This window comes from Pongo abelii, chromosome 10 (genome assembly GCF_028885655.2).
Source record: "Pongo abelii isolate AG06213 chromosome 10, NHGRI_mPonAbe1-v2.0_pri, whole genome shotgun sequence".
Classification (NCBI taxonomy): Eukaryota; Metazoa; Chordata; class Mammalia; order Primates; family Hominidae; genus Pongo; species Pongo abelii.
In genome coordinates, this window is record NC_071995.2 from 70,695,793 (window position 1) to 70,721,915 (window position 26,123).

The 26,123-nt window shown below is 35.9% G+C and overlaps 1 protein-coding gene across 2 annotated transcripts in view; it reads left to right on the top strand.

Annotated features, from left to right (window-relative positions):
• Positions 1–26,123, top strand: part of TRHDE (thyrotropin releasing hormone degrading enzyme) — a 392,470-nt gene that overhangs the window by 347,611 nt on the left and 18,736 nt on the right. For both annotated transcript variants that reach the window (XM_002823522.6, XM_054527400.2), the window contains 2 exons: positions 932–1,029; positions 1,460–1,567. In XM_002823522.6, the coding sequence (XP_002823568.4) occupies positions 932–1,029; positions 1,460–1,567 (206 nt within the window). The remainder of the gene's footprint in view (positions 1–931; positions 1,030–1,459; positions 1,568–26,123) is intronic.

A 26,123-nucleotide genomic window follows, 5' to 3' on the forward strand; every position in this document is an offset into this window, starting at 1 on the left:
TACATTAGAATAGTGTATCATGTCAGATTCCTTGTTTTCAGTAAACAGTTAAGAATCGTTTTTATTGTAATTTCATTGTTTGTATTCCATGGCAAAATTCAAGAAGCACATTAAAGTGAGGGAGAGCCAACCTGGGCAACATGGTGAAACCCCATCTCTACAAAAAAAAAAAAAAAAAAAAAGAAATACAAAAATTAACTTGGTGTAGTGGCTCGTGCCAGTAGTCCCAGCTACTCGTGAGGCTGAGGTGGGAGGATGGCTTGAATCTGGGAGGCAGAGGATGCAGTGAGCCGTGGTTGTTGCCACTGTACTCCAGCCTGGGCAATAGAGTGGAGACCCTGTCTAAAAAAACAAAAAATAGTGGGGGAGAGCATGCCTTCCCTTGATACTGACACTTAAATGTGTCATTAGCTGAGTGAATTGTTGACTTTGAAATACCATTATAATTACACTGAAGAGTTCTGTGTATCTCAGCTTCATCAATACTAGGCCATTGGTTGGGCCAGTATAGTAGTTTTACATTAAATATGCCCTGTTGATATAAAATGCATAAATATTAGATGTCCATTTTCATATAGTATATCTATATACATTTGTACATATGTACGCATAGGTGTTATCAATATTCTTTGTTTTCCTCATTTTGTTACAAAAGTCATCATCTAAAATATTTACTCATGCAAATTACTTAGTGATTTAATAGGAAGAAGAGTAGACTTGTACCATTCCAATAGCATTTTATCCCTATTTTCTATATATGAAATACTAAATTGAATAAAATTATAATAGAACATTATTGTACTTATAATTTTACTGATATTTGAAAGTAGGTACATTTTAAGAATATTTTAATTTTATTTTAGAATTTTAATTGTCAGCATACAGAAGTTTTAAACTGACCTTATCTTTATTTATTCTATACCCCATTTAGGAATATATTTTAAAGCAAGTTGCAACAATGTATATCAAGCTTGGGTGGCCGAAAAATAATTTTAATGGATCTCTTGTTCAAGCATCCTACCAACATGAGTACCGTTTTATTTTCTTATCCTCCTCTTTTCCCCTAGAGCTGTACAATAATGTACTACTAGTGCCATTGTGACTTTAGCAGCATGAGACAATCTTCCTTTCATTCTTCATCTTACATTTCACTTTCCTGAGAGGACTGCTGCTGGGTAGCACAGTTTCCATTGCCTGATCCTGAGAACAAAGACATTTCCTTGCTGTGTTTTAATTTAAGATCTACCTTTATTGGTGATGGGAACCCATGCCTCTCACTGGAGTACTGTTAAACTTTTAGTATGTTTAACTTTCACTCTGCCTAAGTGACTTTTAGTCAGCAGCATAGGATTTCCAGATCTAAAAACCATTTTTATGTTAATAATTTACTTATCTACTATTTAGGGAATGAGTTTCCCTAACTTTCTTTTTAATTTGTTTCCCTTTTGATGATATCTAGAGAACTACGTAGAGAAGTTATAATGCTGGCCTGCAGTTTTGGCAACAAGCACTGTCACCAACAGGCATCAACACTTATTTCAGATTGGATTTCCAGCAACAGGAACAGGTAAACTGAGCCAAATCCTGTATTTCTGATATTATTTAATAGTGCTTTCAGATTCTCAGTGGATGCATTTCATTTACCAACTGGAGAAAAACAAGATAAGGAAAAACAAAAGCATGCAGCAACATTTTGTATCAGGTTCACAGCTTCCAAGGCAATAGTGTGAAAGTCACAATACAGGTATCTTTGAAATGTTTCATTGACTTTATGCTAACTTTAGTAATTTAGGTCTTTATTTTTAAATATATATAAATTGTCACCTTATTTCAAGTTTTGAAAGCTCTGCTATCTCATAAGAACAAAATAATGAAATTCAATCCAGACTCTTTCAGGTTCTTTATAAATGTTGTGGTATTTATTCGTAGAACAATTACCAGCATATGTCATAAACAAAGTAGCATAACAAATGTTAATATTAAAAACTAAAAATAAAAGATTATGTAAAAAAGATCTTTCCCTTTTCAGTGACCCTTGACAATGACCTTAAACTTGTATCTTATCTTAGAATTTTGCAATATAGTATTTTAATATATGAGGTTAAAATTGTTTAATTAAATTACTTTTGAGGAAAAAAATACTGTGCTAAATGTCACTTGTTAATGAAAGGAATACTAAACGGAAAAATAATCAAAGATTATTGGTATTATGCCTACAATATTTTAAGCCTTCTTAAGGTATCTTTATATTTTCAAGGGTATTAATGTACCGTTTCTTTTTACACTTTGACAACTGATACCCATTCCTCTCCAGTTTTTGGCCCCAATAACTAGAGTCTTTCCTCCTAGGAAGGAAGAGAAGCTAGGGCTTGATTTGTACAGATGATGCTATTTTATGTGCAACAGTGGGGTTGTTCCTGATATGCGTGTGAGGGATGATCCCATGGACAACAAAGAAAGACACTTGTTCTGGATAAACTTAGAGAACCGCAGTCAGTATAACCTACTTAGGAATGAATTGGTATTTGTCTTGTAAAGAGCTATTTAGGTTTAGATTTAATATCTAACTGATTAGATCAAAGAGTAACTATTCTGTTCGAAAGATCTCTGTAGGAATCTTTCACTACATTATTTAGTAACTCATCATAACACCTCACCTTCCTGTAGCATTTCCTACTTGCCCTCTAAATTAATTGTTTCTGGTCTTACACAAGCTAAAAAGGAAAACATTTTATCAGTATCATCTGCCAATTGATCTATCATATATTTGAAGACAGCGATCCAATATTTCATCTGTCTTCTCTGAACCAAACTGTACCCATTTTTTAAATTTTCAAGATTTTTTGCTAAGTCTTCTGAGAACTATTTCATTAGACCTGAAAATGTTATACAAACTATTTTGCTATTTTTACCACCTCCTTCAATTCTACCATGTATAATCAGACCATGGAAGTAAATATTTATCCAAAATAAATACAGCCAAAATTTTATTAAAATCCATATCATATATACATATAAAAAAGATGAAATGTATTATGGAGAAATTATAGTGTCTTCTCTCTTCCCTTTTGTTTTTGTGTGTTTTGTTTGTTTTTGTTTTATCTTGCTATAAACATGTGCCCTTTTTCAGAGCTGATTATTGTTTTAACACTTTAATGGGTCTACTCATATAAACATGTTTTTCTACCATGTTATTAAAATTGGACTCACACCATTGCATCACCATAATTTCTCTAGAAAGCATTCCAGCCTAATATCACTGTCTAAATTTTAGAAATATAGCTGTTGGGGAAAATGCTATTTTAAAAATAGTTCATTTATTTAAGAATACTTTTTGAATAATTCTCAGTACCATCTGGTAGCTGGAAATCAAAGAAGTGGATCTTAATATTCATAGAGGAACTGTTTTTTAAGCAGTTTTATTTTGAAGTAAGAACTACGTACAAGATAGAGTGTGAACACAAAGAAAGGAAACATTACTATCTTGGAGGGATCTCATTCTGATTCATGAAGGATAAGTAAGATTTAAGTGGATAGGGCAGGACTGAAGGCAGGGGTAGGTATCTATGAATATATAAGGTAGGTAGATGGGAATTCCAGACAGAAGAAAGCCACATGCGTTGCTGTTTAATTTAATAATTGTGGTCATGTTTGACTTGTAAACTTGAACAATTTGTCAGCTCATTTTGGTTTTAGTAACTCTGCCACTTATGTGTGGTAAAATAATAAAATTTGGGCCAAACAACTTAAGATTCTTTTGTCATTTCCTTCATTAATTCTATTTTATATTCTCTGCTTTGCTTTCTTTTGTAACTGGGAAAGTAAACATGTTAAGTGAAATTAACTCTTGTTTACTAAGATTTGCTTAACCCACTACATGACGGGCCCAGCAAACACAAGTCACCTCCTGCGGCGAGGACACATAATATCCACTATGCTGCTAGGTGTGTGTGAAGATCAGAGGTGTAATCTGTATTTTTTGGATGACAGCTTGATAATTAAACAGTAATGCAATCCTATAGTTGGTGCTGAGTTTAAGTTTCTCAAATTGAGTCAAAAAGGAAAGAACAACATTTTTTTTTAAATGGTCCTATAGCAATAGACCAGTAATCCTTGTTTGTTTGCTTTTTGTTTGTTTAACTGAAGCCTTAAATAGAGTGATTTACAAAAGTCATCTAAGAAAAGAATACTAGAGGTAATGTAGTAGTATATTTATGAAATGTCTTGGGAAATAAATATTTATTCTAATATGTCTATAAAACAGTGAGTCATAGAAGTAGCAGGGATTGCAAATTTGGGGGTGTTGTACTATTATGCAGCATAATCTTGATACATTGGGGATATGGGTAAAATCAGTGACATCAGAATCACAAAACTGGAATGAATGTGAAAGGTGCTGCAAGGAGGGATAATGGGACCAAAAAGTACAATGAATAGCTAGAGATGGTAGCAGCAGAAAGAAAAATTCAAGAGTTAACAGTGGATGATAAATTGAATGAGTTGACATTCTAATACCTGTTAAAATATTCAAATGCTACAGTGTGTTGAATTGTAATGGTGATGTCATGCATAAAAATGGATTGAGCTACATTCAGGTCTTGTTAGGCTGCAATTTGGAGACTAAGTTCAACAAAAAAGCACATTTCAAAAAGGAGACAAATTGCCAAGCATTTGGTGGAGATACAATACAAATGATAAAAAAGATCTTGAAAACATGAGCTATGAGAGGAGCTTGTGAAACTTGAAAATTTCAAAAAATAAAAAAAAAAAGACACAGAAAAGATGGTGGCCTTTTTCTATGTATAAAAGCATTATAAAGGGAATAGAAATTGGTTTCTTTCACTGATTGGTGCAAATTAGCAAGAAATAATAGGCCTAAGTCTCACTGAGTAAAAAAAAAAAAATAGTACATAGTATTACTGCAGATGAACTGTTATTTAAAATCTCTTTGTTAATATACAATGTTGTACAGTTAACTGTACAGAGATCAAATATGGTATTACAGGGTTTCCTCTAAGTAATAAATTTGACCAGAAGTTAAATATGTATCATAATAATGTATTTAAATACTGTTAAAGGGCACAATTTAAAGCTGTAAGCCAATACAAAGTAAAGTTTTAAAGCATTTAATCGAAAGCATTACTAAATAGATAATAATGTCCATTCCCTAACATAAATTGAAGACTGGTATCTTCACTATACTTAAAAAAATACCCTGAAACAACACAGCACCTTGTTATATAGTAAATGTTTATTGAATTGAAATGAATTGAATATTCATTTTGAAAGTGAAAAAAATATGTCAATTCTATAATAAAAATTCTAAGTAGAGGCACATCTCTACTTTGCAACATACATAATACACGAGCTTCACTACTTATTCAATTAATTATAACATTACTAATATTGTCTTTAATGATGATCATAAAGCTATATTTTCTTTATTGAGCATTTACTACATTATGGGTGCTGGCTAAGTGCTTTTTGTGTATTATCTCACTATTTTTATTTTTTATTTTACCAAAACCAAATTCTAAATTTACAAAGGTTATGCACCTTGCCAAGATTATATGATAATAGGTGGTAGAGCTGGACTTCTTTACTCAGCTTGCCTGCCCCCTAACACTGTTGCATGTGGTTCTGTGGTATATTACACTACTATATATCAGTAAAATACATTTGTTCAAAAATGGTAAAATAAATAAATAAAAATTGTCCTACAGATCTCAAGCACTCACTTCAGTGAGTAAGCAACAGTTTTATGCACATGGGTTGCATGGTGCTATATGGCAGAAGCCAGTGGTTTTTGAACCTGAACATGCACCTGAAACATCAGATGGGATTAAAACAGTTTGTTGGGCTCCACCCTCTGAGTTTCTGATTTAGTAGGTAGAATGATTCCCAAGGTTTTGTATTTTTTTTTCTTTTTATTATTATTATTATTATTATTATTATACTTTAGGCTCTATGGTACATGTGCGCAACGTGCAGGTAAGTTACATATGTTATACATGTGCTATGCTGGTGCGCTGCACCCACCAACTCGTCATCTAGCATGAGGTATATCTCCCAATGCTATCCCTCCCCCCTCCCCCCACCCCACAACAGTCCCTGAAGTGTGATGTTCGCCTTCCTGTGTCCATGTGTTCTCATTGTTCAATTCCCACCTATGAGTGAGAATATGCGGTGTTTGGTTTTTTGTTCTTGCGATAGTTTACTGAGAATGATGATTTCCAATTTCATCCATGTCCCTACAAAGGACGTGAACTCATCTTTTTTTATGGCTGCATAGTATTCCATGGTGTATATGTGCCACATTTTCTTAATCCAGTCTATCATTGTTGGACATTTGGGTTGGTTCCAAGTCTTTGCTATTGTGAATAATGCCACAATAAACATACGTGTGCATGTGTCTTTATAGCAGCATGATTTATAGTCCTTTGGGTATATACTCAGTAATGGGATGGCTGGGTCGAATGGAATTTCTAGTTCTAGATCCCTGAGGAATCGCCACACTGACTTCCACAAGGGTTGAACTAGTTTACAGTCCCACCAACAGTGTAAAAGTGTTCCTATTTCTCCACATCCTCTCCAGCACCTGTTGTTTCCTGACTTTTTAATGATTGCCATTCTAACTGGTGTGAGATGGTATCTCATTGTGGTTTTGATTTGCATTTCTCTGATGGCCAGTGATGGTGAGCATTTTTTCATGTGTTTTTTGGCTGCATAAATGTCTTCTTTTGAGAAGAGTCTGTTCATGTCCTTCGCCCACTTTTTGATGGGGTTGTTTTTTTTTTCCTGTAAATTTGTTGGAGTTCATTGTAGATTCTGGATATGAGCCCTTTGTCAGATGAGTAGGTTGCAAAAATTTTCTCCCATTGTGTAGGTTGCCTGTTCACTCTGATGGTAGTTTCCTTTGCTGTGCAGAAGCTCTTTAGTTTAATTAGATCCCATTTGTCAATTTTGGCTTTTGTTGCCATTGCTTTTGGTGTTTTAGACATGAAGTCCTTGCCCACGCCTATGTCCTGAATGGTATTGCCTAGGTTTTCTTCTAGGGTTTTTATGGTTTTAGGTCTAACATTTAAGTCTTTAATCCATCTTGAATTGATTTTTGTATAAGGTGTAAGGAAGGGATCCAGTTTCAGCTTTCTACATATGGCTAGCCAGTTTTCCCAGCACCATTTATTAAATAGGGAATCCTTTCCCCATTTCTTGTTTTTGTCAGGTTTGTCAAAGATCAGATAGTTGTAGATATGTGGCATTATTTCTGACGGCTCTGTTCTGTTCCATTGATCTATATCTCTGTTTTGGTACCAGTACCATGCTGTTTTGGTTACTGTAGCCTTGTAGTATAGTTTGAAGTCAGGTAGCGTGATGCCTCCAGCTTTGTTCTTTTGGCTTAGGATTGACTTGGCGATGCGGGCTCTTTTTTGGTTCCATATGAACTTTAAAGTAGTTTTTTCCAATTCTGAGAAGAAAGTCATTGGTAACTTGATGGGGATGGCATTGAATCTGTAAATTACCTTGGGAAGGATGGCCATTTTCATGATATTGATTCTTCCTACCCATGAGCATGGAATGTTCTTCCATTTGTTTGTATCCTCTTTTATTTCCTTGAGCAGTGGTTTGTAGTTCTCCTTGAAGAGGTCCTTCACATCCCTTGTAAGTTGGATTCCTAGGTATTTTATTCTCTTTGAAGCAATTGTGAATGGGAGTTCACTCATGATTTGGCTCTCTGTTTGTCTGTTATTGATGTATAAGAATGCTTGTGATTTTTGTACATTGATTTTGTATCCTGAGACTTTGCTGAAGTTGCTTATCAGCTTAAGGAGATTTTGGGCTGAGACAATGGGGTTTTCTAGATATACTATCATGTCATCTGCAAACAGGGACAATTTGACTTCCTCTTTTCCTAATTGAATACCCTTGATTTCCTTCTCCTGCCTAATTTCCCTGGCCAGAACTTCCAACACTATGTTGAATAGAAGTGGTGAGAAAGGGCATCCCTGTCTTGTGCCAGTTTTCAAAGGAAATGCTTCCAGGTTTGCCCATTCAGTATGATATTGGCTGTGGGTTTGTCATAAATAGCTCTTATTATTTTGAGATACGTCCCATCAATACCTAATTTATTGAGAGTTTTTAGCATGAAGGGTTGTTGAATTTTATCAAAGGCCTTTTCTGCATCTGTTGAGATAATCATGTGGTTTTTGACTTTGGTTCTGTTTATATGCTGGATTACATTTATTGATTTGCGTATATTGAACCAGCCTTGCATCCCAGGGATGAAGCCCACTTGATCATGGTGGATAAGCTTTTTGATGTGCTGCTGGATTCAGTTTGCCAGTATTTTATTGAGGATTTTTGCATCAATGTTCATCAAGGATATTGGTCTAAAATTCTCTTTTTTTGTTGTGTCTCTGCCAGGCTTTGGTATCAGGATGATGCTGGCCTCATAAAATGAGTTAGGGAGGATTCCCTCTTTTTCTATTGATTGGAATAGTTTCAGAAGGAATGGTACCAGCTCCTCCTTGTACTTCTGGTAGAATTCGGCTGTGAACCCATCTGGTCCTGGACTTTTTTTGGTTGGTAAGCTATTGATTATTGCCACAATTTCAGCTCCTGTTATTGGTCTATTCAGAGATTCAACTTTTTCCTGGTTTAGTCTTGGGAGGGTGTATGTGTTGAGGAATTTATCCATTTCTTCTAGATTTTCTAGTTTATTTGCATAGAGGTGTTTGTAATATTCTCTGATGGTAGTTTGTATTTCTGTGGGATCAGTGGTGATATCCCCTTTATCATTTTTTATTGCATCTATTTGATTCTTCTCTCTTTTTTTCTTTATTAATCTTGCTAGCGGTCTATCAATTTTGTTGATCCTTTCAAAAAACCAGCTCCTGGATTCATTGATTTTTTGAAGGGTTTTTTGTGTCTCTATTTCCTTCAGTTCTGCTCTGATTTTAGTTATCTCTTGCCTTCTGCTAGCTTTTGAATGTGTTTGCTCTTGCTTTTCTAGTTCTTTTAATTGTGATGTTAGGGTGTCAATTTTGGATCTTTCCTGCTTTCTCTTGTGGGCATTTACTGCTATAAATTTGCCTCTACACACTGCTTTGAATGCATCCCAGAGATTCTGGTATGTTGTGTCTTGGTTCTCGTTGGTTTCAAAGAACATCTTTATTTCTGCCTTCATTTCGTTATGTACCCAGTAGTCATTCAGGAGCAGGTTGTTCAGTTTCCACGTGGTTGAGCGGTTTTGAGTGAGATTCTTAATCCTGAGTTCTAGCTTGATTGCACTGTGATCTGAGAGATAGTTTGTTATAATTTCTTTTCTTTTACATTTATTGAGGAGAGCTTTACTTCCAAGTATATGGTCAATTTTGGAATAGGTGTGGTGTGGTGCTGAAAAAAATGTATATTCTGTTGATTTGGGGTGGAGAGTTCTTTAGATGTCTATTAGGTCTGCTTGGTGCAGAGCTGAGTTCAATTCCTGGGTATCCTTGTTGACTTTCTGTTTCGTTGATCTGTCTAATGTTGACAGTGGGGTGTTAAAGTCTCCCATTATTAATGTGTGGGAGTCTAAGTCTCTTTGTAGGTCACTCAGGACTTGCTTTATGAATCTGGGTGCTCCTGTATTGGGTGCATATATATTTAGGATAGTTAGCTCTTCTTGTTGAATTAATCCCTTTACCATTATGTAATGGCCTTCTTTGTCTCTTTTGATCTTTGTTGGTTTAAAGTCTGTTTTATCAGAGACTAGGATTGCAACCCCTGCCTTTTTTTGTTTTCCATTCGCTTGGTAGATCTTCCTCCATCCTTTTATTTTGAGCCTATATGTGTCTCTGCACGTGAGATGGGTTTCCTGAATACAGCACACTGATGGGTCTTGAGTCTTTATCCAATTTGCCAGTCTGTGTCTTTTAATTGGAGCATTTAGTCCATTTACATTTAAAGTTAATATTGTTATGTGTGAATCTGATCCTGTCATTATGATGTTAGCTGGTTATTTTGCTCGTTAGTTGATGCAGTCTCTTCCTAGTCTCAATGGTCTTTACATTTCGGTATGATTTTGCAGTGGCTGGTACCGGTTGTGCCTTTCCATGTTTAGCGCTTCCTTCAGGAGCTCTTTTAGGGCAGGCCTGGTGGTGACAAAATCTCTCAGCATTTGCTTGTCTGTAAAGTATTTTATTTCTCCTTCACTTATGAAGCTTAGTTTGGCAGGATATGAAATTCTGGGTTGAAAATTCTTTTCTTTAAGAATGTTGAATATTGGCTCCCACTCTTCTGGCTTGTAGGGTTTCTGCCGAGAGATCCGCTGTTAGTCTGATGGGCTTCCCTTTGATGGTAACCCGACCTTTCTCTCTGGCTGCCCTTAACATTTTTTCCTTCATTTCAACTTTGGTGAATCTGACAATTATGTGTCTTGGAGTTGCTCTTCTCAAGGAGTATCTTTATGGCGTTCTCTGTATTTCCTGAATCTGAATGTTGGCCTGCCTTGCTAGATTGGGGAAGTTCTCCTGGATAATATCCTGCAGAGTGCTTTCCAACTTGTTTCCATTCTCCCCGTCACTTTCAGGTACACCAATCAGACGTAGATTTGGTCTTTTCACATAGTCCCACATTTCTTGGAGGCTTTGCTCGTTTCTTTTTATTCTTTTTTCTCTAAACTTCCCTTCTCGCTTCATTTCATTCATTTCATCTTCCAGGGCTGATACCCTTTCTTCCATTTGATCGCATCGGCTCCTGAGGCTTCTGCATTCTTCACGTAGTTCTCGAGCCTTGGTTTTCAGCTCCATCAGCTCCTTTAAGCACTTCTCTGTATTGGTTATTCTAGTTATACATTCTTCTAAATTTTTTTCAAAGTTTTCAACTTCTTTGCCTTTGGTTTGAATATCCTCCCGTAGCTCGGAGTAATTTGATCGTCTGAAGCCTTCTTCTCTCAGCTCGTCAAAGTCATTCTCCATCCAGCTTTGTTCCGTTGCTGGTGAGGAACTGCGTTCCTTTGGAGGAGGAGAGGTACTCTGCTTTTTAGAGTTTCCAGTTTTTCTGCTCTGTTTTTTCCCCATCTTTGTGGTTTTATCTACTTTTGGTCTTTGATGATGGTGATGTACAGATGGGTTTTTGGTGTGGATGTCCTTTCTGTTAGTTTTCCTTCCAACAGACAGGACCCTCAGCTGCAGGTCTGTTGGAGTACCTGGCCGGCCGTGTGAGGTGTCAGTCTGCCCCTGCTGGGGGGTGCCTCCCAGTTAGGCTGCTCGGGGGTCAGGGGTCAGGGACTCACTTGAGGAGGCAGTCAGCCCGTTCTCAGATCTCCAGCTGCGTGCTGGGAGAACCACTGCTCTCCTCAAAGCTGTCAGACAGGGACATTTAAGTCTGCAGAGGTTACTGCTGTCTTTTTGTTTGTCTGTGCCCTGCCCCCAGAGGTGGAGCCTACAGAGGCAGGCAGGCCTCCTTGAGCTGTGGTGGGCTCCACCCAGTTCAAGCTTCCAGGCTGCTTTGTTTACCTAAGCGAGCCTGGGCAATGGCGGGCGCCCCTCCCCCAGCCTTGCTGCCGACTTGCTGTTTGATCTCAGACTGCTGTGCTAGCAATCAGCGAGACTCCGTGGGCGTAGGACCCTCTGAGCCAGGTGCGGGCTATACTCTCCTGGGGCACCGTTTCCTAAGCCCGTCGGAAAAGCACAGTATTCGGGTGGGAGTGGCCCGATTTTCCAGGTGCCGTCTGTCACCCCTGGAAGGGGAACTCCCTGACCCCTTGCGCTTCCCGAGTGAGGCAATGCCTCGCCCCTGCTTCGGCTGGCGCACGGTGCGCTCACCCACTGACCTGCGCCCACTGTCTGGCACTCCCTAGTGAGATGAACACGGTACCTCAGATGGAAATGCAGAAATCACCCGTCTTCTGCGTCGCTCGCGCTGGGAGCTGTAGACCGGAGCTGTTCCTATTCGGCCATCTTGGCTCCTCACAGGTTTTGTATTTATAACAAGTTCCCAGGTAAAGCTGATGCTGTTGGTATAGGTACCACACTTTGGGAATCGCTGGTGTAGGGAAAGATTAGTGTTTTCAGAGTTAAGACACTTGTGATCAAATTGAAGTTGTTTCCCTAAATAACCTTGGAAAAGTCTTTTAGTTTCCTCATCTGCAAAATGGCAATCATATTACTAACCACACAGGTCATGAGAGTTATGTAAAAGAATGCCTATATAATACTTAACCTTTGTAGAAAATTATAAAACACTAGTCTTCTTCAGAGTTACCCTCTACTTGTTTTCACTGTCTTTGGGTAGTGGGTGGTGTGAATTTTAAGTGGGGACAGTAGAGATAGCAACACTTACTGAATGCCTTCAATGCTCAGTCTACCCTCTATAAGTTTTGAGTCTTACAAGGATGTGACCTGTGACATAAAATATAAAACAAAATGCTACCTTAGAGATTCTCAATTAGGAGCAGGAGGACATTTGCCCCTTTTCCCCTATTTTGAAGAATAGTGCCTGTCTTGGCCTCCTGGCAAATATAACTGTTTCATCCTTGCTCTTCTTAATTAGTTGCTATTCATGGCAAATGTCCCTTTGTCCACCAGAACTCACTTTATCTCGTAGTGTAGAGTGCTCCAGATAACTGTGTTCCTTTACGTCTGATCCCTCTCATCAATGTTTGCTTTTCTTACGTGAGAACATAAAGGTGGAGGAACAAAAGGCTCTTTTCACTATGGTCTGTGTATATCTCGTCCAGAAACCTCATGTTTTCTTTCCCCAAAACATAGATCCTAACTTTGTTTCCAAGTTGGTGTGGTCCTATTTCCTCAGTTCTTTATACCACTATTTTCTTTTTCTTATTATAAAATTGTTCCACTCTAAATTTTCATAGGCTAAAGTCAGACCTGCCTCTCTAGTGCTGTAACCAGCATAGACATTTTGTAGACCAGTGAATACAGCAAGGAGTTTGTATGGAATAGCAAAAAGAACAGGGCTGCCCGCCCTTGCAATGAGCTGGGCTTAGGAATTAGCTTGTCCTTTGTCATTAAACAGTTGTGGCTTTAGACAAGTCAGTTAACTTCTCAAAATCTCAACTGTATTTCTGAAGTAAGGAGATTGCACCCAAATTTCCAGTGCTTATATCAGCTCTAAAAGTTCAAAATTTCATGCTCACTCAATATAAAACTTGAGGGCACTTTTTTCTGTTGCATCTTATGCTTAGAAAAATAACTTTAAGGATAGTCATCTTCCTTCCTTCACCTTTCTGCCATAGGAATTTTATATATCATCAGTAGTTATAGCTATTCAGTTCATTGTGAATTGTTGCCTGCAGAGTCCTAGCACAGAAACTTAGAGATTGGTCATAAGAGTCTTTAAAGAAGAAAATGGTATGGGCACTTCTGGCATTCACAATTATCATCAAAATCATCATTACTATTGACACCTCATTTTCAATTTATTCCTTCATAGTTCTTTAAGGTTGAAAAATAAAATATTTAATATGCTGCATCCCTCATTGTGGACAGTTGCAATGTTGTAAGGCCAGATTAACCAGTCTACATATGGGTAATGGCATGTCTGGTTAATAGTCAACTTGACTTTCTTTTTTTAAAAAACAAGGTCTCGCTGTATTATCCAAGTGCAGTGGCACTGTCATAACTTCCTTCACCCTCAAACTCCTAGGCTCAAGCAACACTCCCACCTCAGCATCCCAATATATCTAGGCCTACAGCCCCACACCACCACACCTGGCTAATTTTTTTTTTTTTTTTGAGACAGGGTCTTACTACGTTGCCCAGGCTGGCTGGTCCTAAACTCCTGGTCTCAAGCAATCCTCCTGCCTTAGTCTGTCAAAGTGCTGGTACCGACTGGACTTTTAACTTTTCTAAAATAAGATGCTATTGCATATTTCTTCCAAAATTATAAGTTTACTTGTTTTAACCAGTATTAATTCAAACTCTTACAGTACTTGATTCAAATGTAAAACATACTGAGCCTCTGCCATGTTCTAGCCATCATGCTAAAAGTCACCAGGGATCCAATGATGAACAAAAGAACATGGCTCCTGCCTTACAATCTAATGGGGTAGACCAATGCTAATCAGACGTCAGATGGAATACAAATAATGTAGTATTTTAACTGTGATGAGAAGCCAAATGGAAGGTTTATAGGAGAAGGACAATTTGACCTGTCAGTAAAAAGTTGACTTCCCTGTAGAACGGCAACTGAACTGGGGTCTACGGGAGAGATGCACACTCTTAGACTAAGAAAGAAAGGAGGTGTTAAGTGGAAACAACAGTGTGTAAAAATGAGCTTCCTTCACAACATCCTTTCTCAAGATTAGATTCTTGATACTTTCAAAAAGTTTAGCTGATTGGGCAGAATCCATACTGAAACAAGAACATCCTCTAAAAATTTTGCAAGCTAATTTTTAATTTATCATTTTGTTTTGTTTTTATTTGCTGAGAGGAGCAAAAATCCCAGTAAGTTGATTATGCTCCTTCATCAAAGCTTTACAGGATCTCTATTCTAACATCAGAATATGTCACCAAACAAGTGTTTTGGAAAAGCTATATAGAAGAAAAATAATATATGAAATGTAGTGAGTGTACTTGCTATCTGACTTTATCCCATTGTGAATTCTTTTGTCAAAATGAAAATCCTTTTCATAGACAGGAATTGCTACCTGGCTTATTATTTGTATAATTACAGGTCTTCATATATTGCAATTACTTAAATAGTGGCTATACCTGAATATAGACAAGAACTTTTTATCCTTCTTTTCAACTAAGCTTTTCTGAAATCACACTGAAAATACCACTATTCCTTGCTATTTAGAGAATTTAATACATGCCAACTCAGTTCAGTCCGTCATGAGATAGATGTTTGACTTAATGACCTACTTGAGGGACTAACTAATCTGGTTGTATTTTTAATTTAGTTTTTATATAGCAGGGACTTTAATTGCTTCTACAGCTAATATAACTCCAGTGAGTGCATATTTCTATTCATTTTCTTATAGTCACATTTAGTTTCCAATCTAAATGCATTAACGACTTTATATTCTAATTTAAAATGCAGAAATAATCATACACTTGTACTCCTTTTCCCAACACTTTGGTCTTTTTCCTGACATTTTACTTTTTAAAAAAATTATATTACTAGCCACGCATAGAGGCACATAGTCAATAGTTATTTTTTCAAAGTATCTTAATTTTTACATAAGTATGCTTTTTTGAAGGTGATGTGATTTAATTTAATTTTTTTCTTTGCAGTATAATTGGATCTCCCCCATTACTGCCAATAGTAATTTTCTTATTGTGCTAGTATTGTTTGCCTAAAATTATACTGATTTCAGACACTTCTGTGTCTTCTATCAAAAGATATATGCCTATTGATTAGTTGTAGAATAGCTCTATTTTAATAGCCCAACTGTTTATTACAGTACAAGTGCTCAGTGAATATAGATTCACATGGGCAACTAAGAACAATGCTTATTAAACTTATAATAATAAGCATTATTATTTGCTAAACTGGAATTTTGTTGGCTGAGTAGCCAAAAAAAATTTGCAGATTCCAAAATATTTGTACTAAGACACAGTGAGTATATTATACTGACAGATTGAATATAAAATTCATTGCAATCATTGCCAACCACTACAAAGAAGAGATTTCCTTCACATTTTCCTAATGTAATATAAGCATTCATATTATCACTAAGGGGAGTCCTTCAACAACACTAATATTTCCTTTTTTTTACTTTTTCCCCTTGTGATTAAGGCTTAAGACTGATTCTATATATATAATTCACTCTATTTCAAAATAAAAATGAAAATAATTTATGTTAGTCTTCTAATGATACTGTGATAACATTAATTTAACATTGTGATAATTATGGTAAAATATGGAAGCACCAATATTGTTTCATTTTATGTTTATATAATGAATATGTATACATATATATAAAGTATTTGAAAAGTAGGAAAATTAGAACTTTTATGGTTCAGAAATTCTTGGCAGTAACAGCAAAATTAAAAGCACACCCACATACGTCCATCGGTTGAATAGTAGCCTCTGAAAGATGCCTTCAAATCCTAATCCCCACGTGTAAATATGATTTTATTTAGAAGTAGGATTGTTGCAGATGTAAAAAGTTACGGATCGCAGTATGAGATCATCCTAGATTTAGAGAAATCTCTAAATCTGGTGATGAGTGTCCTTATAGGGGAGTAGTCAGAGAGAGATACCGGGAGTAAGTCATGTAAAGACAGAGGAGCACCAAGCATTGCTGGAGCTACCAGAAGCTGGAGAGAGGCATGGGTATGTTTCCCCTTAGAGTCTTCAGGATAAACCCACCATGGTTTTGAACTTCTGCTCTCAGACCAGCAAGAGAATAAATTTCTGTGATTTCAAGCCACCAAGTTTAAGGGTAATTTATTTGGCAGCTCTAGAAAACTAATGCATACACCTTCAGTCTCTGCCTTATATTCAAGCCTTGATGTATAATCAGTAGTTTTGATTTTTTTCATTTGTTTGATGGAATATCAGGGAGGTATTGCAAATTAAATTTTTCACTTTAACAAAATTCATCCTTATTTTTACTTAAGATTTTCATTAAGAAAAGGAGGAATAAAAATACTGAGGATGCAGTTTCTTCTTGTTGCTCACAAAATTAAGATAAAATTATAATCATCAGCCATTATAATATTATTTTTAACTGTATAGGGAAAAAATCATGGGAGTGATCCATTCAATGAAATAGAATAATATATCGAAATTTCCCTAAAATTCATAGCAAAAAAAAAAACCCACCCATATTCATTTTTCAGGATCTCTTTACTTCTAAGTATTAGAGTTTCTTCATTTTTTTCTTTCTAATGACTTGAGATTCCATTTATAATTATGAAATCAAATAGAAAAAAATAAAGTGACTTATATTTAATTTTCATATATAAATAAACCTTATTTTATCCTATTTAATAGGATATTATATTTAATTTTCATATGAAAATCTTATTTTATCCTGAGATATACAGAGCAGGCATTCAACATGTACTGTTTACTCATTTGCTTCAGACATACGTAATACCATAACCAATTACATGTATATATGCATGTATACACCTTAAATATTTCAATTTTTCACAAAATAAACCACGTCAACTCTTAAAATCTATTTCTCAGGTATATCATCTCACAAGGCAAAATGTCCCTTTTTGCCTAATTTGTAACTTTTTCATTCAATTATGCCATCCTCCTTTTTGCCAGAAGCTAGGTTATTTTGTTTTGTTTTCAATAATTTTCCATTACTTCATAAAATAGGACTACATTCTTAACTATTTAAGTGAGTACCTTTGTCAAATTTAATTATATCAGTATTCCTTAAAATACACATATATATGAGAGTCATAATGCGTTTCACTGCTTTTCACGTAAAAAGAAAACAGGAAGCTCAAAATACATTTCAGCAAAATCATGGAACATCTCGGCTTGGATGTGAATAAGAAAATTTCTCTCTTTAAAAAGTACAGCATTTTTTAATATAATGAATCAATTAAATACAACTGTCAAAGGCCTAGAGATTTGTATTTTGAGCAATACATACAAACACACATACAAGTAGCAAAATTTGTTTTGGCCAAAATAAAACCCATTTTTGGTTGGGAAACTTTCTTTTTTTTTTATTATTATACTTTAAGTTTTAGGGTGCATGTGCACAATGTGCAGGTTAGTTACATATGTATACATGTGGCATGCTGGCGTGCTGCACCTATTAACTCGCCATTTAGCATTAAGTATGTCTCCTAATGCTATCCCTTCCCCCTCCTCCCACCCCACAACAGTCCCCAGAGTGTGATGTTCCCCTTCCTGTGTCCATGTGTTCTCATTGTTCAATTCCCATCTATGAGTGAGAACATGCAGTGTTTAGTTTTTTGTCCTTGTGATAGTTTACTGAGAATAATGATTTCCAATTTCATCCATGTCCCTACAAAGGACATGAACTCATCATTTTTTACGGCTGCATAGTATTCCATGGTGTGTATGTGCCACATTTTCTTAATCCAGTCTATCATTGTTGGACATTTGGGTTGGTTCCAAGTCTGCTATTGTGAATAGTGCTGCAATAAACATACATGTGCATGTGTCTTTATAGCAGCATGATTTATAGTCCTTTGGGTATATACCCAGTAATGGGATGGCTGGGTCAAATGGTATTTCTAGTTCTAGATCCCTGAGGAATCGCCACACTGACTTCCACAATGGTTGAACTAGTTTACAGTCCCAACAACAGTGTAAAAGTGTTCCTATTTCTCCACATCCTCTCCAGCACCTGTTGTTTCCTGACTTTTGAATGATTGCCATTCTAACTGGTGTGAGATGGTATCTCATTGTAGTTTTGATTTGCATTTCTCTGATGGCCAGTGATGATGAGCATTTTTTCATGTGTCTTTTGGCTGCATAAATGTCTTCTTTTGAGAAGTGTCTGTTCATATCCTTTGCCCACTTTTTGATGGGGTTGTTTTTTTCTTGTAAATTTGTTTGAGTTCATTGTAGATTCTGGATATTAGCCCTTTGTCAGATGAGTAGGTTGCGAAAATTTTCTCCCATTTTGTAGGTTGCCTGTTCACTCTGATGGTAGTTTCTTTTGCTGTGCAGAAGCTCTTTAGTTTAATTAGATCCCATTTGTCAATTTTGGCTTTTGTTGCCATTGCTTTTGGTGCTTTAGACATGAAGTCCTTGCCCATGCCTATGTCCTGAATGGTAATGCCTAGGTTTTCTTCTAGGGTTTTTATGGTTTTAGGTCTAACTTTTAAGTCTTTAATCCATCTTGAATTAATTTTTGTATAAGGTGTAAGGAAGGGATCCAGTTTCAGCTTTCTACATATGGCTAGCCAGTTTTCCCAGCACCATTTATTAAATAGGGAATCCTTTCCCCATCGCTTTTTTTTCTCAGGTTTGTCAAAGATCAGATAGTTGTAGATAATGCAGCATTATTTCTGAGGGCTGTGTTCTGTTCCATTGATCTATATCTCTGTTTTGGTACCAGTACCATGCTGTTTTGGTTACTGTAGCCTTGTAGTATAGTTTGAAGTCAGGTAGTGTGATGCCTCCAGCTTTGTTCTTTTGGCTTAGGATTGACTTGGCAATGCGGGTTCTTTTTGGGTTCCATATGAACTTTAAGGTAGTTTTTTCCAGTTCTGTGAAGAAAATCATTGGTAGCTTGATGGGGATGGCATTGAATCTATAAATTACCTTGGGCAGTATGGCCATTTTCATGATATTGATTCTTCCTACCCATGAGCATGGAATGTTCTTCCATTTGTTTGTATCCTCTTTTATTTCCTTGAGCAGTGGTTTGTAGTTCTCCTTGAAGAGGTCCATCACGTCCCTTGTAAGTTGGATACCTAAGTATTTTATTCTCTTTGAAGCAGTTTTGAATGAGAGTACACTCATGATTTGGCTCTCTGTCTGTTATTGGTGTATAAGAATGTTTGTGATTTTTGTACATTGATTTTGTGTCCTGAGACTTTGCTGAAGTTGCTTATCAGCTTAAGGAGATTTTGGGCTGAGACAATGGGGTTTTCTAGATATACTATCATGTCATCTGCAAACAGGGACAATTTGACTTCCTCTTTTCCTAATTGAATACCCTTGATTTCCTTCTCTTGCCTAATTGCCCTGGCCAGAACTTCCAACACTATGTTGAATAGAAGTGGTGAGAAAGGGCATCCCTGTCTTGTGCCAGTTTTCAAAGGGAATGCTTCCAGGTTTGCCCATTCAGTATGATATTGGCTGTGGGTTTGTCATAAATAGCTCTTATTATTTTGAGATACGTCCCATCAATACCTAATTTATTGAGAGTTTTTAGCATGAAGGGTTGTTGAATTTTGTCAAAGGCCTTTTCTGCATCTATTGAGATAATCATGTGGTTTTTGTCTTTGGTTCTGTTTATATGCTGGACTACATTTATTGATTTGCGTATATTGAACCAGCCTTGCATCTCAGGGATGAAACCCACTTGATCTTGGTGGATAAGCTTTTTGATGTGCTGCTGGATTCTGTTTGCCAGTATTTTATTGAGGATTTTTGCATCAATGTTCATCAAGGATATTGGTCTAAAATTCTCTTTTTTGGTTGTGTCTCTGCCCGGCTTTGGTATCAGGATGATACTGGCCTCATTGGTTGAGAAACTTTCAATTGAGAAAAATGTATTACTCTTCTTCTACTGAAGACAGCTTTATGGTTATGCCAAAAAACTCAACAGAATGGTAATAATCAATTCTTCCCAGTCTGAGGAATCAGCCTTGTTAATCTCCGTGTCCTTGACAGTGCATTAGAGATTAAGGTAAACCACATTTGCACTGATTCCTCACATTTTTGGAAGTAGTACATTGCTGGATAAGATAAATCTGTGTAATTTTTCAACATTTGTGCAAAGAATACAAAAGATGATGACAATTGCTATATATCATTCCTGAGCAACAAATGTTATTTGTCGAGATGTAGCCTAATATAATCCAGTGGGGCTTTCATAGACACTCAGACCTGGGTCATGATTTGAATGAGGACAGTGCTTGTGTATTTGCTGTGGTAGCTAATGTTTCATTCTTATAATTTATCTTTCATCTTAACAAGTTAAGCTAAAGTGCTAATTCCCAATTACTGTGATTCAGACAATACCATTAATTTTTGTTTCTATAGTTAGGCTTTATATGATAGCAGGTACTTAGATTTACAGTGCCCTGACCAGAGCTGAGTGAAGAAGCAGTTTAAATACTCAGTCAGGATGGAGCAGATGAGTTGAAAAGCCAAGGATAAGAGGCAGGCGATTATCAGGATACAATTTCTCATCTTTAACAACACTGGAGTCTATAAATAGGGCAATTTATCAGCCATTTCACAACTTCTACTACACTTGTATACCTCTTAAGTATTAAATTATGTTATGCTCTTAGAGCTATTTGTATTGGCAGCCTGCTTTTCAGTGTTTTAGACTGAGTCATCATAGATATCTTAATTTTTCTACTTATAAAGCTTTTTTTTAACTCTTATAGGTATAATTGATGCTGGATATATTGCAAGAAAATCATAAGCGTTCTTAAATATCCAGCATTTAGGCTTTTCAGTAGGATGTGTTTAACATTGGACCAAAAAAAAAAAAACAAAAACTAGACAAGTCATGAATTTTCCTCTAATTATTTGCTTTTTTTCTTTACGTTTTTGTAGGTCTTTGTCATTCTTGCCTTTGTCATTCACACTGAATTTTTTGGCCTCTGTGCATTTCTCACTTGTGTTGTTTCTGTCTTTTTACTTTCCCTTTGATGTCTCCTTTTTTGACCTTTTCTTTTTAATGTTATCTGGGCCACTCAGTTTCTTATGTTTTTGTGCTTTGGCAACTATATTTTATAAAGTGATCTTATAGCCCAGATACTTAACCTTCATCATCCCTCTTTCTGACTATCCAATTTTATTTCTGCAGAATTAATACCAATTTTATATATGGAACTTAAACCTTTAAAAAGTAATTTCATATATATTACTTAAACTTAGATGAAGTGAGTGTCCCTTTCAAAGTACATTTACCTTAATTTTAAAAGCCACTTGAAAGGAGAGCAGTTACTTTAAAGAGTAATCTTTTGATAGATTCAGGCTGTTAAGAGTTAAGATCCCTTGTCCCCCACCAGCACGTCTCTTTCTTTTCATATAGAAAGAGCTGCATATGCCTCTTTGCAAACATGCAAAATTAAAATATTAAGAAGTATTGAATATCATTTTAGAACATATTCAGATAATTTTAAATACATTTATTCTGTTCTCCACCAGGTTTCTCCAATGCTATTCTTTTGAATTTCACAGGGCCGTTGCAGACTGTTTTTGAACTGCCTTTTCCTTGTTTCGAGATTTTCCCATTTCTTTTGGTTATACTTAAGGTTCAGTGGGAATGCAAATGCTGTTTGGGCACAAGTGAGAGAGCTCTCTAGAAACAGAACCACCCTACCTTCAGCATGAAAGGTGCCTATCAAACAGCATTGTTTCCTAGTGACCTTTCCACCCATCACTCTCTATGTGTTTCACTTGGGATTCTGTCCCCTCTTTGCTAGGGGGCATTGTAGAGATTTCTAGAAACCATATTCTTCCTGGTTGCCAGGGTTTTTATGAATTTAGTGGTACTATATTTGATTGACAAGTATACTAGTAAAGTTAGGTGGGATTATAAAAGTGTATTTTATTATAATGCTTTAAACTTGAGACATATTATCAATCATGTTTTTCAATAAATTACTCATTCACTTTCAGTGAGATTCTTATTTTTACTACTGCTTTTTAAAAATTCCATTACTCATTTGGGAAAGATGGTTGTTACTCCATTTCAATAATAATAGTAATAAAAATAATGAGGAGGAAGAGTGTCATTATTGAATATTGAGAACAATTTGCTATTTTCCCAGCACTGGGCAGTGCACATTGTGGAGATAAAGCCCCTGCCAAACCCTTTATATACACACCAGGCCCTGTGCTAAGCACTGGACAGACATCTCATTTAATCATTGTAACAGCCCTGTAAGGAATTATTATCCCCATTTTCCAGAAGGGGAAACTGACACATAGGTACAAAAAGTTGCTCATTCCTTCTAAACAGCGTTAGGTTTTATTCATGGTGGCTTCATTAGCAGCAGACAAGAGGCTAAGGAATGAGAATAGAAAGAAATGAGAATAGAGGACACTATGAACAAGGTCAAACTTTGTGAATGCAGGTTATTTTTCAGTTTGCTATTTCAAAGTCACGAATTTCCTGTCCCCAAAGAGGTAAGGGTATAAGCATTTGTAAGGCAGAACAAGATTTGGAATATTTTCAAGGAAGCCTCCACCAGAGGTTTTAATTTTCAGTTAGAGTAGGCAAACAATCTTTCAAATGAATTAATTAATTATAAATTAATTAAGTGTTAGGCCTCACTCTAAATCAATGGCACGTATACTACCACTGAAAGAATGAGGTGCTCTTAGAGAGGCTGGTGGTTTGAGAAATGTTTTTCATTGTCTTGGAAAATAATTAAATCCACATTTCAGTGTTAATACAATCACTAATGAAAGAATCTTGTACTCACAGAGCAAGAAGGGACTTTAGAACTCATGTGTTTAGCCCTGTCCAATTAGGGTAAAAAATAAAGCCCAAAGAAATGACCTTGACTTACCTGGATCTAGAGGCAGTTATTGGTCAAATTAGGCCTGCCAAAAAACTTGCTTAGAAATAGACTTATGTCATAATTAAGTATCAAAATTTGTATTTTAAATATTTTTTCTTTGGCACGTATAATTTTCCTGTGTAAGATATTTTAAATTTATCTCTACATATTATTCAATAGCATTTTTCTGTATTGAATGTGTTTTCTTCTAACAGTAACAGAATTTATTTTTACAAATGTAATTCTACATTTACTTATTTCCAAACTAATTATAAAAGTTATTAAATTGTTTCCAAAATATATGAGTTTAAAAAAAGAAAGAGTAGTTACCTATAATGACCAAACCCTGAGGCAGATGTTAAGATACTCGTCTGTCCTTTCAGTCTATTTTTACTAGGCACATACACATTATGTTATTTTTGTAAACTTAGGCAATGGTACTATACATATTATTCATTAATATATGCATTCTACTTTATCTTTAGTATATTTTAATATACTATATATAGACTAAATATTAATCTATATCATTGTCAGTTGCTATTTGTATGTTAACTTAAACCAGTGCCTTATTGTTGATATTTTAGTTGAGTTCAGATTTTCTACCACAAAGCAATGAAAACATTCACAGCAAAATCTTTGGAGATTGTCTTAATTATTTATCTTATTAATTCATTTCACTGTTTTTCATTTAATAACTAAAATACCAATTCACTATGATTTAGTTTCATTCCACTGTTTTTATGAATGAATGACATATTTTTCATTCCAGTGTTTTTATGAATGCACAACGTATTTTTCTCCCAAATTTGTATATTGAAATCCTAACCCCCAATATGATAGTATTAGGAAGTAGGGTCTTTGTGAGCTAAATCACAGTTTGTGATGCTGAAGCCCTCACCATGTGATTAAAGACCTCATGAAAGAAACCCCAGATTGTTTTTTAGCCCTGTTTCTGCCACGTGAGAATGCAAGAAGTCAGCAGTCTACAACCTGGCAGGAGGCCCTCTCAAGAACCTGACCATGCTGTTACCCTAGTCTCAGACTTATAGCCTCCAGTGCTGTGAGAAATAAATTTCTGTTGTTTATAAGCCTCCCAGTATATGGTACTTTGTTATAGCTGTTCAGACTAAGGCAGCCGTCATTATTATTTAACTCAGTAAAACATTTTTCCTGAAAGAAGCATGTCTTTATTTTTCCACCTACTTAATTTTTTAACTTTTAATTCCAGAACATTTGCTTTGAGTAAGATAACAAAGTTAAATATATCACTAAAATATGAAAAGAAATTATTTCACAGTGATACACTGAACTTCTATGCTTTCAAAAGTGTTATCGTACAAATGAACTCCGTCACAATTCTATTTCAAATGAGAATGGAATAAACTATCAAACGAGTTACTCTAATTAGGTAATAATTTCTGTAATGTCAGTATCCTAAAAAAGATAAAGGTATTTTATTTTGGCTAAGCATTACCCCGGGATTCATCTTGTATGAAGGTAGCTAGGAGAGGCTAACTCATTGTTCATGTTTATCATGTATACCGTACCTAGAGAAAAACAAACACAGTTTTCCTTCCCAGATAATAAAATTCTATTAAAGAATTTAATTCTCAGGCAGCATTTAAAGAGAAATGACTGTGGGAATATTCACATTCTTATAAACAATTTCCATGTTCACTAGGAGGGGCCCTCTCCTTGTAATCCTAATATCAAGAGTCTCACAGGACTCATTTGTACTGTTCATAACTGTGGGTTCTGTGGGGTGTTTTTAGCTCATGCTTTACAAACAAATGAGCATTTTCATTTGTTTCTAATGACTTTGGTTTATACAAAGAGATCTTAAACTGTCCCCAGAGCAATCATTTTGCTGAAATGTTATTAGAACATCTTTACAAATTTAGCAACAAAAGGGGGTTTCATTAACAATGGAAGTCATTGGGAACTGAAGGCCCTTGGCATATACGGTGCTTACCAATCTTGTTTCATTTATAGGCATGAGTAAAAATGATCTTGTGAACTTTACATTGATTCTTCATCTGCTGCATGGATAAAAAACATGAGGAGTTGATGGGGTGAGAAGAGATGCTATTTGTTCTCTTCTAAGGAGTCATTTAAACCTATTCAATTGTACTTCTTAGCAACTGCTAATAGGGCCATTTCTTCCCTGATATTTTGAGGATTCGTAGCTGAGACTGAGGACTATTTTTCAATGGACCATCAACATGCTTTAAATTATATATGTAAATATATGTGTGTTTCATTTTCATAGTAGTGAAATTTCATCAAATTTGATATCTCTGCTATGTGATGGACAGCCATTGAGAAGACTGAAACTTGACCAGCAGTTTTTTGTAAAGCACATTTAAAGTGTGCAGTCTTTCTCTTGATTTGAGGTTACAGATACAAATATAGAACCTGCCCTTGTTCTAGGCAGCTTTGCCTTCAGAGACCTTCTTTGCCCTGTATTTGTGTTAGATTCCTTTAGGGTGGTCTATCTGTTATTTTATCCATTTGTGTTAGATTCCTTCAGGGTGGTCTGTCTGTCATTTTATCCCACATTTTATTGCTGAGTGTCCTTTCAGAATCTCCTCTTCTTGCTCTGGGTATGACCAGCTTGCCATACAGTAGCTCCTCAAATATACTGCTACTTTATGTCCTTTTAATTCACCCAGAGGCTGTGTTTTAACAAGTATCACTTCAATGCTGGTGAACAGAATGAATACTTATTGTCAGAAATCCAGTCTTTCCAACATCAAACATTTATCCAAGATGACTGATTAAACTGTGGATTTTTAAAAAAAGTAATTAAAAAAAGTTACAGGTAACATTTGTGTACAGTTCTACTCTCAGAAGATTATATGCTGGATGCCTTGGTATTACTCTGCAGCTCACTGGTTAGGCCCAGGTCATGGCAATGATACCCTCTTGAAGCGTATACAATTTTTGGTGTGATGTCAGCAAGATGGTAGA